General features: G+C 40.2%; 2 protein-coding genes across 2 annotated transcripts; both read right to left on the bottom strand.

The window, feature by feature from the left end:
- Positions 1–399: 399 nt before the first annotated feature.
- Positions 400–1,476, bottom strand: LOC100752657 (trace amine-associated receptor 7a). Its single transcript, XM_027402958.1, has one exon. The coding sequence runs from the start codon at positions 1,474–1,476 to the stop codon at positions 400–402; it is 1,077 nt and encodes a 358-aa protein (XP_027258759.1).
- Positions 1,477–8,211: 6,735 nt separating this feature from the next.
- LOC100752356 (trace amine-associated receptor 7e-like) lies at positions 8,212–9,276 on the bottom strand. Its single transcript, XM_027402959.1, is given in 3 exon segments — positions 8,212–8,503; positions 8,505–9,171; positions 9,174–9,276. Coding segments are annotated over 3 exon segments (1,062 nt in total).
- Between the last annotated feature and the right edge of the window lie 5,768 nt (positions 9,277–15,044).

Genomic DNA, 15,044 nt, shown 5'->3' with positions numbered 1-15,044 from the left:
GGAAGACACAGCCCAGAAAGGTCTCTTCATTTAATCATTTAATGTGCATTGTTTGAGAAAAATACTACAGAATGATTTAAAGGCTTCATATTCAAAATTGAGGCTTAAAAGGTTTAACAAAAGCCAAGAATTAGAATTTTAGGAAGGCAGGAAAGGGGGCTACAGGACCAGCAACACTAAGCAGTACAAACACAGTGAAATGGTTACAGCCAGGTTTATCTAGTTCCATTACAGGTAGGAACTAATTTTACATTTGTTGAAGACCATGGAATCTGGATTTTAGTATTTTGGTCAGAACTGAAGCATAATTCATAACTCTACAAAATCAGATGTGGCACTCAGTCTCCTCAGTTATATTCTGCTGTGACTCTGTTGTCAATTCCCAACTATGCCAACAATCTATTCAAGAAACAAGTTGGTGGCCGAGGAATTTTCCCTCAAGATTCTGCCAGTGACAATCAGTTTGATGGCTTTTCGAAACCAAGGATAAAAGAAAGCATAAATCAAAGGGTTCATGGCTGAGTTGTAATAAGCTATCCAAGTTAGTATTTCATACACATACGTGGGTGTGATGAACCCTAGGAAAGCATCAATGATGGAGTCAACGAAGTATGGTGTCCATGAAAGGAGAAAGGCTGCCACCGCGATTCCCAGGGTTTTGGCTGCTTTCCTCTCCCTCTTGGCCACCCTGTCCTTGTACCTGTCTGATGCCCTGGCAGTCTGGTCACTCATTCTCTCAATCTTCTCAGCCTGTTGCTTAGCAATGAGGAAAATCTTAGAGTAGACAGTTATCATGACAAGTGTGGGGATAAAAAACAGCAGAAAATTGATGAAGACCCAGCTTTGATTCACTGCCACTTGGCAGCCACCCACACAGGTGAGGGCACTCACTAGATCCTCCAGCCCAGCTTCATTTGCCCCTGTGTAAAGGAGGGAAAAGCTGTAGATGATGGACAGGAGCCAGGAGAAGGCGATGCACTTGCCAGAAACAGAGGCAGTGAACCTGGTGGGGTAGAGCAGGGGATCACTGACAGCAATGTATCTGTCAACAGAGATGAAGCACAAGTGGAAGAATGAAGAATAACAGAATGATCCATCAAAACAAGAATGAAATTTACAGTAACTGTCCCCAAAGTACCAGCAGCTCTCCACAGACCTCACTGTGCTGAAGGGCATCACAGTCAGTCCCACCAGGAAGTCAGCACAGGCCAGGGAAGCCACCAGAAAGTTGGCAGGAGAGTGCAGCTGCCTGAAGTGAAGAATTGACATCATCACCAGGAGGTTTCCACACACAGCCAGCACAGCCCCAAAGCCAAAGACTGCATAGAGGATGAGGCGAGGGCCTGGGGAGTATGGGTTCCTGACACAGGATCCATTCACATTCTCGTAGCACAGCTGGACAGATGGGGCAGAGATCGTTTCTCTGCTCACAGTGCTGTTCTGATGCCAGAGAAAACTATCATCATCTGCAGCCATGTATGCCATTCCAAAAAATCCTCAGAAAAAAATATAGAATGTGTAACTGCTAATGGGTTTTCATTTCCTTAAATTATTTGCTTCCTAATATATAGTCAACATTTATGTGAACCCTCTTCAACTGTATTTTAAGTTTTCTCTGCTTAATCAATTTCTTCAACTCTCAAAAACAGCAGTCTATTCTGTGATCACATCTAATCCCCACCTTTTATTAGCATCCCCATCCTCATTTAACTAACCTATGATAACAACCCAAGCACTTTTAACTCTCAGGAAAACAAGATAATGATGGCAAACACAGTGTGTCCCTAGGACTAAGTCCCAGGGGTGTAAGGTGAGATAAGTGAGAGCTTGTCAGTAAGTATGCTCTTTGTGTCACAACCAAATTTACCCCCTTCTAATTTGCTAGTGACCACTGACCTTTCTGTTCAATGTATGTGTATGTGATTTCTGCTGCAATAGAACTTTACTCAGAATCTGAAACTTTGTTCATTTGTTAAAAATGACCTTTCCTCTTCATTAGAAATTTTATCAATGACCATCATATTGAAAGTGATCAAAATTCTTGCAAAGAATTTCTTTCTTCCTTCAGACCTGAGCCAATGTTAAAGAAATGAAAAGGCAAAGTCATGACTGTAGATTTTCTCTAGGTTCAGGTTAATATTTTTGTTTTGGAAAGATGGGGATATGGACTGAAAGTATTTGTTCATGGGATGAAGCAAGGAGACTTTCATAAGCAAAAGTCTTCATGTTCTTTGATTTAACTGCATCAAGAAAACTCACAGGTGGAAGGAATATTCAGATCGTGGGGTCCTAATGTGTCATTTTACTTTGAAAATGGTTCTCCTCACAAAACAATGTTATAGAATCTGCCTAAGCTCTGAAAACCTTTTTCTATTGAATGCCTCCTTGTTAGTACTGCTTTTGAGTATTGAGTAGTAAATTATGCTTGAAATAGCTCACATTAAAATCTATCTAAAGATTTTTTAGCAATTTTTATTTCATCAAAACATGAACATGAACCTTCTCTGTGGTTTAATGGCAGTCAACATGGAATTGTATTTTTCATAATAATAACAATAATAATACACAAAATAGTTATTTTTCTTACGTGTCCAATGTAACAACAAAAGGGTAATACATTTTGAATTACATTTATGGTTCTATTCAAAATAAAACCACCTTTCCAGGCAGGAAGTTGCTCAGTAAACAAAGTGTTTGCAGTGCAGATGCAGATGGGAGTTGGATCCTCAGAACCCTTGTAAATACCTGGTAGACATGGCTACCTGCCTGTAATTCCAGTGTTCAGAAGGAAGACACAGTTAATTCCTGTAGCAAGTGGGCAAGCTAGAATAGTAGTATTGGCAAGTTATGGGTTCAAGTGAGAGAACTTCCCTCAAATAATGAGGGGAGAACAACTGGAAAAGACTGCGAATGTCACCTACAGACTACCACAGTCAGGTGCACCCATGTGGACTTTAATACACATGCTAAATATAATGATAATTTTCACTTCTCTGTTTAATTGTAAGTTGTCCATTTCATTACTGCAGATATTTTGCTTTTACTTTATAATTTTAGGAACATTTATTTACTTTATTGTTAGGATTTTAGATGGCTCAGCATCATCTTTTAATATACATCTGAGGGGTCTTGTGTGATTTCTATTGGTCATAATTTCAAACCGTTATTCACCTTCTTAGTTTCCAACTTTGTGACAGGTCATATATCATAATTTGGAATCTCTGTCTGTGTTGGTATGTGTGATCTGGAGGCTAGAGGTAGATAATGGGCAGGTTAATCTTATTCTTAGTTTTGAGATATAGTATATAATTAAACTCAGAACTTGCCATTCCCCACTGAAGTAGACAGGCTGGCCAGTGAACCCATTAGATCCATCTGTCTTTGTCCCACGGTGCTGGATGACAGGCACATACTTCCATGCCTGGACTTTACATATGTATCTATATATAGGTTTGTTCATGTGCCCATAGGTGTCAAAGGAAGCCAGATACACTGGTCCTGTCTCACAGACAGTTGTGAGCTGCCTGATGTAAGTACTGGAAACTCAATTCAGGTCTTCCCACAAGAGCTGTACACCTTTTAACTATCATAAAGTCTAAGTAGTTACAGCTCTTTATTCAAAACTTTACGTAGCATAATTTGACTTTAAACACTCTTAGGAGCTGAAGATGACCTTGAAATCTAACACTCCTGTCTCTATCTCCCAAGAAGCAGAATCACAAGAAATTTTATTTTCTGTGACTGAATAATAACCCACTTTATATGTATACAACATTCCCTTAATTCTTTCTTCCATGCTTACCTAAGCAGTCTGATCCTAGACTAAATAAGCAGTCAGGTAAGCAGTCTGATACTAGATCTAAGTATCACATAAGTAAACAGGCATATGCAGATAAATACTGTGCATGCTGACTTTGATTCATTTGGGTACAATGTAAAGAATGATGTAACTTCATCATATGGTAGTGACTAGAGATGCAGTAAGCACTAAAAAAGGGAAGCCAGTGCCCTATAGTGCGGTGAGCACAAGGACGGTCAGGTACAGGCAAAGCAAAGTGTAACCTCAATGTGTTTTTGAATTGTAACTATTCTACACTTACTTTAGATCATCTAAACTCAATAGAGGCATCCAGATTAACTTGACCCTTGCTTTTAGGCTAAAGCCATGAAAACCTAGTGTTGAAATCAGATACAATTAGGAGAGATTCCCAATGCCTATAAAATCCTTGTGCAAATGTGTCTACCACCATTTTTGCAAAATTATTTTCAGTAAATGGGTCTGCTGAAAGACAGGTGAAGATCAGGCAGGAGCTTTGTTTCCCTGGTATTTAAGATTCTAATGTTGAGAACACAGTTCTCATGCAAACTTCTGGTTCTTTGTTGAACATAGGTTTTCCTTCTCATGTCTACACTTGAGCGTTAGTTTATGTTGGGAACCATACAGCTTGGCATGAACTTTGCCAAACTTGGCAAGCCACACAGTTATAGAATTGTCTTCTGATTATAAATGGCTTCTAGAAGGACTCTAAGAGATAAATGGTCCCCAGGAATAGGAAGTGGCATGAACTCCTGAGCTAATTGGGAGCATGAGGGTAGGGGAGAGGGAGCTGCTACAATAAGAGCAAGAGAAGAGGAGTAGAGGAGAGGAAATGGAAGAGCAGAAATATTGAGTTGGGGGAAGAATAGAGGAGAGAGAGCAGGATGAGAGATACCATATCAGAAGGAGCCACTATAGGTCTGAGAAAAGATCTGGAACCAGGGAGATCTCCAGAGACCTAAAGGATGACACGATCTGACAATCCAGGCAATGGAGGAGAGGATAACCTAAAAGCCCTTCCCCTAAAATGAGATTGATGACTTCTCTTTATGCCATCCTAGAGCCCTCATCCAGTGGCTGATGGAAGCAGAGACAGACATCCACAGATATAAACTGAGCTGAAATCTGGAATTTAGTTGAAGAGGGGGAGGAATGAAGAGCGAAGGGGTCTGTACCAGGTTGGAGAAACCCACAGGGACAGTTGGCTTGAACAAGGGAGAGCACATTGACCCCAGATGCTGTCGGGGAGGCCAGTACAAGACTGATCCAGACCCCTGAACATGGATGTCAATAAGGAGGCCTCTGCACTCCAGGGAGCCTCTGGTGGTGGATTAGTATTTTTCCCTGGTGCAAGAAGGGACTTTGAGAGCCCATCCCATGTGAAGGGTTACACTCTGGCCCTGGACACATGGGGAAGGGCCCAGGACCAGCACAGGAAGATTTGGTGGACTTTGCAGAGCCCCCGTTGAGGGCCCTACCCTGCCTGGGGAATGGTGGGTGGATGGGGTGGGGGTAGGTTGGGGGTGGGGGAGGAGGGACGGGGGTGAGGGGAGGGAGAGGGAGAAGGGACTTACATGTGAAACAAGCTTGTTCCCTAGCTAGAACTAATAAATAAATTTAAAAAAAATAAATGGCTTCTAGAAACATGAGCACCCAAAAGGAACAACATGACCCAGATGTCAATCCTTTGTTCCAACCACAAGCCCGCTTACCTAGGCAACCCTCCCTCACCCCATCACTTACCTAGGCAACCCTCCCTCACCCCACCACCCATGAACTTTTTACCCTGCCAATATCCTCCTTCTATAGTTTTCTGACATCCTGCTTAAACTAACACCTGGCTCTTGGCCTATTCTCCCCCTCCCCTTTACCCCGCTCAGCTGACTATGTAAGCTAGCCTGGAAAAAATAAAATTTGCCACTTGATCAGAATCCTGTCTTGTGGTCATTCTCTCGAATTTCTTGCTCCCATTCCCCTCCCTGGATATCTTGCCCTAGGTTGATGTCCCTCGGGTCAGAACAACTATAAGTTTACAGTTTTTTGACTCCTGAAACGCATTATTAAAAATCCACTAACTTGTAAGCATCCAAGTGATAGAATGTGTCAACTAATCTTTATTAGAGGAGGATGTAGTAATGATGGTCTAGGGTTATAGTACAACCAAAATTAAGAAGGCATTTAGTGAGAGGAAATAGGGAGAAAGGTTTTATGCCCTATCTTTATGGATTAGAATCTAATGCAGTGGTTCTCAGTCTTGCTAATTCTGTAACCCTTTAATTCAGCTTTTCATGCTATGGAGAGACACCCATAAAAGCATTTCATAGCTATTTCACAAATGTAATTTTGTTACTGTTATGAATTGTAACTAATATAAATATCTGATTGCAGGATATCTGATATGTGACCCCAATGAAAGGGTATTTAACCACACAGAAGGGGCAAGACCCACAGGTTGAGAACCCCTAGATTAGATGATGGCAGAAACAAAGTATAAGAAAGATCAAAATACCAAGCTGTATATGAAGAGCAGTGAGCAGTGAGCAGATGCAGCAAAGTCTACTAAGGGGTCTAGGCAATTCTTTGGGTCTAGGCAATTCTTTGAGTTCAGGAGTAATTGGACCAGTTCAGCTTGATTCACTATATAATCTGTGTGCATTTCACAAACATTTCTTACAGATACTGCTGATTGCTTAAGGAATTCTTAGAGATTGGTGAGAAACCGTATGAAATTATACTTGCATCAACCACAGTCTGAAAATGCACTGCAGCCAATCTTCTATTTTCTTCTTTTGGTAAAGCCTTAATTGTCAGTCACCATGAACATTGAAACTTTGGATTTTTTTCAACTTCTGTTCCAAATTTCAACTTCTGTTCCAAATGGAATTGTGTCCATATCTGAATATTGTCATGGTCTCTTCCAGTGTTAGTAAAGCAATAGTGAATAATGTTTGGTTTGAGGAAGATAAATATCTTTCTTCATTATACTTTAACCTTTTCTGTTTCCATACCACAAGGAGGAACTAAGGGTAGATTAAAATGAATGAAATAATTTATAACCAAATTTCTCTGCTCTTAGCCTTCACTTGGTGGGCTCCTTCTCTGTGTTTCGAGCCTCTAATCATGTTAGTCTCACTTCGTTACTCTGTGGGAAGCATAATAATCCACAATTTCAAAGGGCTTACATCAAGTTGACATCTTCCTATCAATTCACTTCCCATATGAAATCCTTTCAAGCACTGTCAAGGCTCTTCACCTTTCATGTGTGCTCTGTGTCATGTGGAACTCACACTTCTTGTTACAGGGCAGAGAGAGCTAGTGTAGGTTTCTCCCAATCACTCAAATCACCTTCCCAATTTTACCTCCCTTCTGCTCCAAATAAACATGGACAAGTTAAGGAATGTTACGAAATAAGGAGAGTTAAGTGGGAACTAAAATTTGAACCATCTTATCTATAGCTTCTTGAAAGTCATAGTCCTTAAACAACATGACCTTGAAAATCCCATCAAGTTTCCTGTCGTGGGAAGACTGCCAGCAGGAACCAGGAGAGACCCACTGAAAATATCTCACCCACATGTCTTAAGAGGAGGATCCTGCTGGTGGAATCGGATATGTATCATCACAGAGCTTACATTTCTTTGGTGGCGTTTGTCCATCTAGGCTATAGGACTAATATGCACAGGGAATGTTATTTTCCTGGTATCAAAATTATCTTTGTTTCATCTTTCTCGATTCTGAACAGTGAGTGAGTTTATAAAAAGGGAATGGAGAAAATAAAAAATTAGAGATATCATTCAATGGCCAGGAACTGCGTGGCATGGACAGAAAAGAAAACATGCTAAATTGTACATGATTTTGAGGTTTTAACTTAAATTATATTTCGAATAAACTTAAGTCAATAAACTAAGTAATAGGCTATGGAATCAATCTAGTGGATTTATCAAAGATGGTGAATTGATGCAGGGAGAGTAAACAGACCAGGCAGATAAAATGATGAAGCCATTATGTGTTTGTGGTAGACCAAATGTAGACTAAAATGAAACTAGAGACACATACAGACATGGCAGGAACCTGGAGGCAAGAGCTGATGCAGAAGTCATGGAGGAGTGCTGCTCATGGATAGCTCAACGTGGCTTGCTCAGTTGCTTTCTTAGAGAACCGAGGACCACCAGCACAGAGATAACATCACTAACAATGGACTCAACCATCCCCCATCAATTACTAATTTAAAAAAAAAAATCCCTGCAGCCAGAGCATGTGAAGGCATTTTCTCAAATGAGGTTCCATCCTTGCAGATAACTCTAGACATAAAAGCTCTAAAAGATCAGATGTGGAACTCAGTCTCCCAGTGACGCTCTGCTGTGAATCTGTCGTCAATCCCCAACTAAACCAACAATCTACTCAGGAAACAAGTTGGTGGCTGAGGAATTCTCCCTCAAGATTCTGCCAGTGACAATCAGTTTGATGGCTTTTCGAAACCAAGGATAAAAGAAAGCATAAATCAAAGGGTTCATGGCTGAGTTGTAATAAGCTATCCAAACTAGTATTTCATACACATACGTGGGTGTGATGAACCCTAGGAAGGCATCAATGATGGAGTCAATGAAGTATGGCAGCCATGAAAGGAGAAAGGCTGCCACCGCGATTCCCAGGGTTTTGGCTGCTTTTCTCTCCCTCTTAGCAACCCTTGTAGCTCTCTGATGCCTTGGCAGTCTGATCACTCATTCTCTCAATCTTCTCAGCCTGTTGCTTAGCAATGAGGGAAATCTTAGAGTAGACAGTTATCATGACAAGTGTGGGGATAAAAAATAGTAGAAAACTGATGAAGACCCAGCTTTGATTCACTGCCACTTGGCAGCCACCCACACAGGTGAGGGCACTCACTAGATCCTCCAGCCCAGCTTCATTTGCCCCTGTGTAAAGGAGGGAAAAGCTGTAGATGATGGACAGGAGCCAGGAGAAGGCGATGCACTTGCCAGAAACAGAGGCAGTGAACCTGGTGGGGTAGAGCAGGGGATCACTGACAGCAATATATCTGTCAACAGAGATGAAGCACAAGTGGAAGATGGAAGAATAACAGAATGATCCATCAAAACAAGAGTGTAATTTACAGTAACTGTCCCCAAAGTACCAACAGCTCTCCACAGACCTCACTGTGCTGAAGGGCATCACTGTCAGTCCCACCAGGAAGTCAGCACAGGCCAGGGAAGCCACCAGAAAGTTGGCAGGAGAGTGCAGCTGCCTGAAGTGAAGAATTGACATCATCACCAGGAGGTTTCCACACACAGCCAGCACAGCCCCAAAGCCAAAGACTGCATAGAGGATGAGGCGAGGGCCTGGGGAGTATGGGTTCCTGATCTGTTCAGGTTCTCATAGCACAGCTGGACAGATGGGGCAGAGAACAGATCCCTGCTCAGGATGCTGTCTTCATCCCAGAGAAAACTGTCATCATCTGTAGCCATTTATCCTCAGAAAAAATACAGAATGTATAGTTTCTATATTTTCTCTTTTCCTACACATTTATACACCAGGTTGTGACATCAATTTTGATTTTTGTTCCCTAAAAATTTTTCCTTCATACTTCAGTCAACCTTTCTTATTAAAAGAATGCTGTTTTAAATCTATTGTAAATGTTTTCTCTGCTTAATCTCTTACCTCACATATCAAAGTATGAGTCTATTCTGTGACCCACATTTAAATCCCACCTTTTATTACCAATTTCATCATCTTTAACTAACCTACGGCAATGCCCCAAGCACTTTTAACCCTCAGGAAAACAGCCTAATGATGCCAAATACAATGTGTCTCTCGGCCTGAACCCCCATGGGGTAAGGGGAGGCAAGTGAGAGCTTGTCAGTGAGTGTGTTGTTTATGCCACAACCAGACTTTCCCCACTTCTAATTTGCGAGTGACCGCTGACCTTTTTGTGTGATCTAGGTGAATGTCATACCTGCCACAACAGAACTTCACACAGAGTTTGAAGCTTTGTTCATTTATTAGAGCTTACCTTTCCCCTTGTGAGAAATTTTATCAATGAGTCTTATATTGAAAGTGATAAATAAATTTCTGCATAAAAGTTCTTTCCTCCTTCAGGCATTGGTCCGTGTTAAAGAAGTATGATGCAGAATCATGGAACACCTAGTTTTTTCCAGGTTCAGCTTTAATATTTCAGATTTGGAAAAGTGAGGGTGTGGAATGAAGTGTCTTCTCTGTGTCCTTCATTACATTTAATGAGTTTATTGGAAAGATAGTGTATTAATCAAATGTGGAAGAAATATTCATGGCTGGGAGTTGCCCGGTAAACAACGTGCTGGCAGTGCACATGTTGGGATGAGAGTTTGGGTCCTCTGAACCTTAATAAATGCCTGGTAAACATGTATTTCCAGTGCTCAGAAGGAAGACACTGCTGATTCCCAGAACAAGTGGGCTAGCTAGAATAGTAGTATTGGCAAGCCATGGCTTCAACTGAGACACCGTTCCTCAAAGTATAAGGGGAGAACAACTGAACAAGTTCTCCCAGTGTCACCTTCAGGTGGTACCACATGCATGTGCACACATGTAGACATTTATACACATGCTAAATATAAGGATAATAAATTCACTTCTCTCTTTAATTGCAAACTGTCCATTTTATTATTGGAGATGCTTTTCCTATAGTTTAAGATTTTAGGAGCATTATTTAGTTTTAATTCTAAGAGTTTTAGATGTCATATCTTTTAATATATGTCTCAGGGATGATGCATAATTTTTATAGGTCATAATTTCAAACATTTATTCATTTCCTTCCTTTCCATTTCTGTGACAAGTATCCCAAACCTGTGTTTATATTTTATGATACTAATATTTTGTTCAAGAAATAAAACCAATATTTTCTTTTAATATTTCAGCATCCAAAGGAATTAATTATAATTTCCTGAAACATACGAGTAACTTACCTAGTACTTTTTAATCAGCCCTGCACCCCATGACCATTTCAGTGTGCAAACTCCAGAGATTCTGCATGGTGTTTCCTTTTAGAGATTTTATTTTCTTAAGCCAAACTACATATAGGTGCAGTATTTTTGACAGGTGCTTTAATGCAATTTCGTAAACTTCTCTCAATTGCTACTTGAAGGTGGACATTTAAACCACCATTTTCTGCTTAGTTTCCATGAGTCCCACAGGAGCAGATGTTGCTGAGAAGTAAGAACCTTTGTATCTTTCTCAAGAGCCCCACTTACCTTAGTGGGTCTGTAGATGGTGGTAAGGGAGTCCACCAGAGCCCAAATAAAAGGATATCAAATATTTTGCGGGGAACACTCACAAATAACAATAAGGTAGAGAGCTGCTCGGTCTTCTGCCTTGGGGACACTGGAAACTGAGTTCAGATCTCTGACCACCACACCAGAGAGTGGGAAACTGTTCCCTCTTACTTTCAAAGGAGTCGTGTAATCAAAAGAAAGAAAGAAAGAAAGAAAGAAAGGGAGGGAGGGAGGAGGAGGGAGGGAGGGAGGAAAGAAGGAAGGAAGGAAGAAAGGAAGAAAGAAAGAAAGAAAGAAAGAAAGAAAGAAAGAAAGAAAGAAAGGAAGGAAGAAAGGAAGAAAGAAAGACTCAACCTCTATAGGACCAGCTAGCCCAAGGTCATGGGCAGGGCGAATACCCACTCCACATTCCCTTCTCTATTTAATTTCCCAACAATCTCAGCTATCTTCCTTATTCTCTGATGCTCTGAACATTGTTCTGTGTCCATTAAGCTTCCATCCATTCTTGTCAGCCTTGAAGTGAATACAAGCTATTATTAATCACAAGTATCCCAAGTCAGAAATTGCACCTTGTATTCCACAATTTCTATTTTGTGTTATTTTATTGATTGAATTTTCTCTTCATTTAGCTAATTAGAGATTGTAATTTTGATTTTGATGTCTCCTTTGTCTCACAGCTCTCTTTATTAGGCTATCTTTTCTGAGCCTTCAGATAACCCAAATGGAAATACAAAAATCAAAACTGAAATAAATCTTTAAAAGAAATGGTTTAAGCCAGATGTTGTGGCACACACTTTTTTTTTTAACTTTTTCTCTTTTACATTCCAATCCCAGTTCCCCTTTTCTCCTCCCCTCCTGCTCTCCCCTCCTCCCCCATCCCACTTCCCATCTGCTCCTCAGAAAGGGTAAAGTCTCCCATAGGGTGTCAACTAAATCTGTCCCATTACCTTGTTGAGACAGAACCAAGGCACCTCTCCACCCATGTCTCTCCTGGACAAGGTGTCTCTCCACAGGGAATGGGCTCCACAAAATCTGTTTATGCATTAGAGTTATATCTTGGACCCACTGACAGTGGCTTCATATACTGCCCAAGCCATACCATTGTCACCTGTACTCAGGGATCCTTGTTCAGTCCTATACCAGTTCCCCAGCTGACAATGTGGAGTCCGTGATCGCTCACTAGCTCAGGTCAGCTGATGCTGTGAGTTTCCCCATCATGGTCTTGACTCCTCCCTCACTTCAATTCTACTCTGGGAGGTTGGCCCAATGGTTACTTTTAAGTCTCCGAATCTGCTTCCATCTGTTTCTGGGAAAGAGATCTAGCTTCTCTGGGTTTATGGATTGTAGGCTGGTTATACTTTGCTTCATGTTTGTTATCTACTTATGAGTGAGTACATACTATATTTGTCTTTCTGGGTTACCTCACTCAGGATGTTTTTTTTCTAGTTATGTTCCTTTGTTTGCAAATTTAAACATGTCAGTATTTCTTACCACTGAGTAGTACTCCATTGTTGGCACACATTTTTAATCCTAGTGTTAAAGAGGAAAAGGCAGGCAGATCTGAGTTCAAGGCCAGCCTGATCTACACAGCTTTATGTCAGCCAAGGCTACATAATAAGACCATATTAAAACAAGCAAATAAATAATAAAAATAAAAAAATGAAAAGAAATTAAACTTTTTAATAAAAGACCAGGAAATTTTAAAACAAGAATTGAACAATGAGATTACATGAAATTAAATGGCTTCTTCATACAAAGGAAACAAGCAGTAGAATAATCCAACAGCCTACACATGGGAGAAAAACCTTACACAACTATTTGTCAAATAAGGGATTAGTATCCAGTATATACAAAAATCTCCAAAAAGAGAAAAGAAAACCAAATGACAGGTAATCAATCAATCAATCAATAGACAAATGAACTGAACTGACACTTCTAGAAGATTAAATATTTAATTATGCAAGAAAAGTTTCACATTCTGAACCGTCAGGGTAATTCAAACCACAACTAAATGAGAAACCTGTTACCCAGGGAGAATGGCTAGTAGAAAAAAAAAAGACAGAAAGAAAGAAAGAAAGAAAGAAAGAAAGAAAGAAAGAAAGAAAGATGACAATAAAATAAAGTAACTAATGCTGAAAAAACTGTAGGGAAAGGGGATCCTTACAAACTCTTGGTGAGAAAATAAATTAAAACAGCTGTGGTATCAGTGAAAAATCTCTTTGAAAACTAGTGAATGGGGCTGGTGAGCTGCTCATTGACTAAAAGCATTTGCCAAGCCTGACAGCTTGAGTGTGATACCTGGGATCCACATGGTGGAAGAAGAGAACTGACTCCTGAGAGTTGCCTCTGAACGCCACATGTGCGATGGCAAATGCACAAGCCAATCTCGCACTAGAAGAAACCAACAAACCAATAAATATATGTGATTTTTAAAAACTAAAAAACAAAACAAAAAACTAAAGAATGGAACTAAAGGGTTGATCTGACTCTACAGAGCCTAGGGTGTGCCTGAGAAAGTAAATTCAACATACAAAACAACCACCTGGATTCCCGATTCCTTTACAGCTCTATTCTCAATAGCTATAACATTGAATTAACCAAAGTGTCCATTAACAGTGGGTAGATTTTTAAAACACAGTGGTTATTCACAGTGGTGTATTGTTCAATCATTAAGAATGAAATCCTATCATTTGCAGGAAAATGGATGAATTGGAAGACAATATATCTGGCAAAATAAGCCAGGCACAGAAAGGCACTCTTGCTGGTGGAAACTAAAAGCCTTCCCTTTTGAGCGAGCATCAGGTTGGGTCCTGAATCTCTGAGAGCTTCATTGTAATCCGGAGGCTGCACTCAGCAGCTGTCATCACACTGCTAATTGAATATATTGAATTACACCGTGAATACTACAGACACTGTTTAGCTTACCAGAAAAACTGAAAGTTGAGAAGCTCATGAATGTTCACAGAAAGATAGAAAAAATCCTAACCACTGAAATCTACTATAAACGGTGCACCAGGTCTGAGAAAATGCAAATAGGAAAGATGATCAAGACGAAGGAAAAGAAAAACCAACAACAAAAGGAACACAAGGCTCTGCTCCCCCAAGAGCAGCCTCTGCCCTGTACTAGGCAGAGGACATGCCTGGCAAGCAATTAAACAAAAACTAAAGAGCAGGCTGAGCTGAGCAATGGGCTCCAGACCCAAAGACTATAGCCTGGAAGAAACAGAAGTGTTAAAAGTCACTAGAACAGTGAAGAGAAAAAGTAAAGTATCAAGAAGGTGTTTCTGGTGCCAGTTTTGCTGGAGAGCATTCCAGGGAAACCACAGATAAGGAAATCTCAACATAGCCATGCAGAGGTGGCACACACCTTTAATCCCAGCACTCGGGTGGCAGAGTCAGGCGGATCTCAAAGTTCAAGGCCAGCCTGTCTATAGAGCAAGTTCCAGGACAGCCAAGACTACACAGAGGAACCCTGTCTCATAAAACAAACAAACAAAAAAGAAAGTTTAAACATAACATGTAACCTGTCCTGAAATTAAATGAGCAAACAAACACACACACATGCACACACACACACACACACACACACACACACACACACACTTAAATAATTGAATAAATAAATGTAATAAGAACTGTTAAAAATTACTCCAATAGTAATTTTTGGACAACTTACTCAAATAAAAAATGCACAAACAACTGACATGACAGTGAAAAATACATTTGTTTTCTTCACAGTTCCATAAATTCAATTCAAAACCTGTCCTTTCTTCTCCTGTAAAGTTAGCAAATATTCTAAAATGACAATATTCGATTTTAATTCAAAAAAAGGGATATTGAACATATTCAAATGTGCTTATAAGAGTGAATTTTTTAAAGATTAGTAAAGAAAATTTGACATGACAATTTTTACAGTATTCACCATATCTCAGTATCATGGCTGACTTTGGAAAATGACCAGATGTCACTCATCAGGAAAATCTTAGCAA

This window comes from Cricetulus griseus, chromosome 2, assembly GCF_003668045.3.
Source record: "Cricetulus griseus strain 17A/GY chromosome 2, alternate assembly CriGri-PICRH-1.0, whole genome shotgun sequence".
In the NCBI taxonomy this organism is placed as follows: Eukaryota; Metazoa; Chordata; class Mammalia; order Rodentia; family Cricetidae; genus Cricetulus; species Cricetulus griseus.
This window is presented reverse-complemented; position numbering and strand designations above follow the sequence as displayed.

Bases quoted from the DNA above. Each gene is read 5' to 3' on its own strand.
- LOC100752657 (XM_027402958.1), bottom strand. From the start codon at position 1,476: ATGGCTGCAGATGATGATAGTTTTCTCTGGCATCAGAACAGCACTGTG.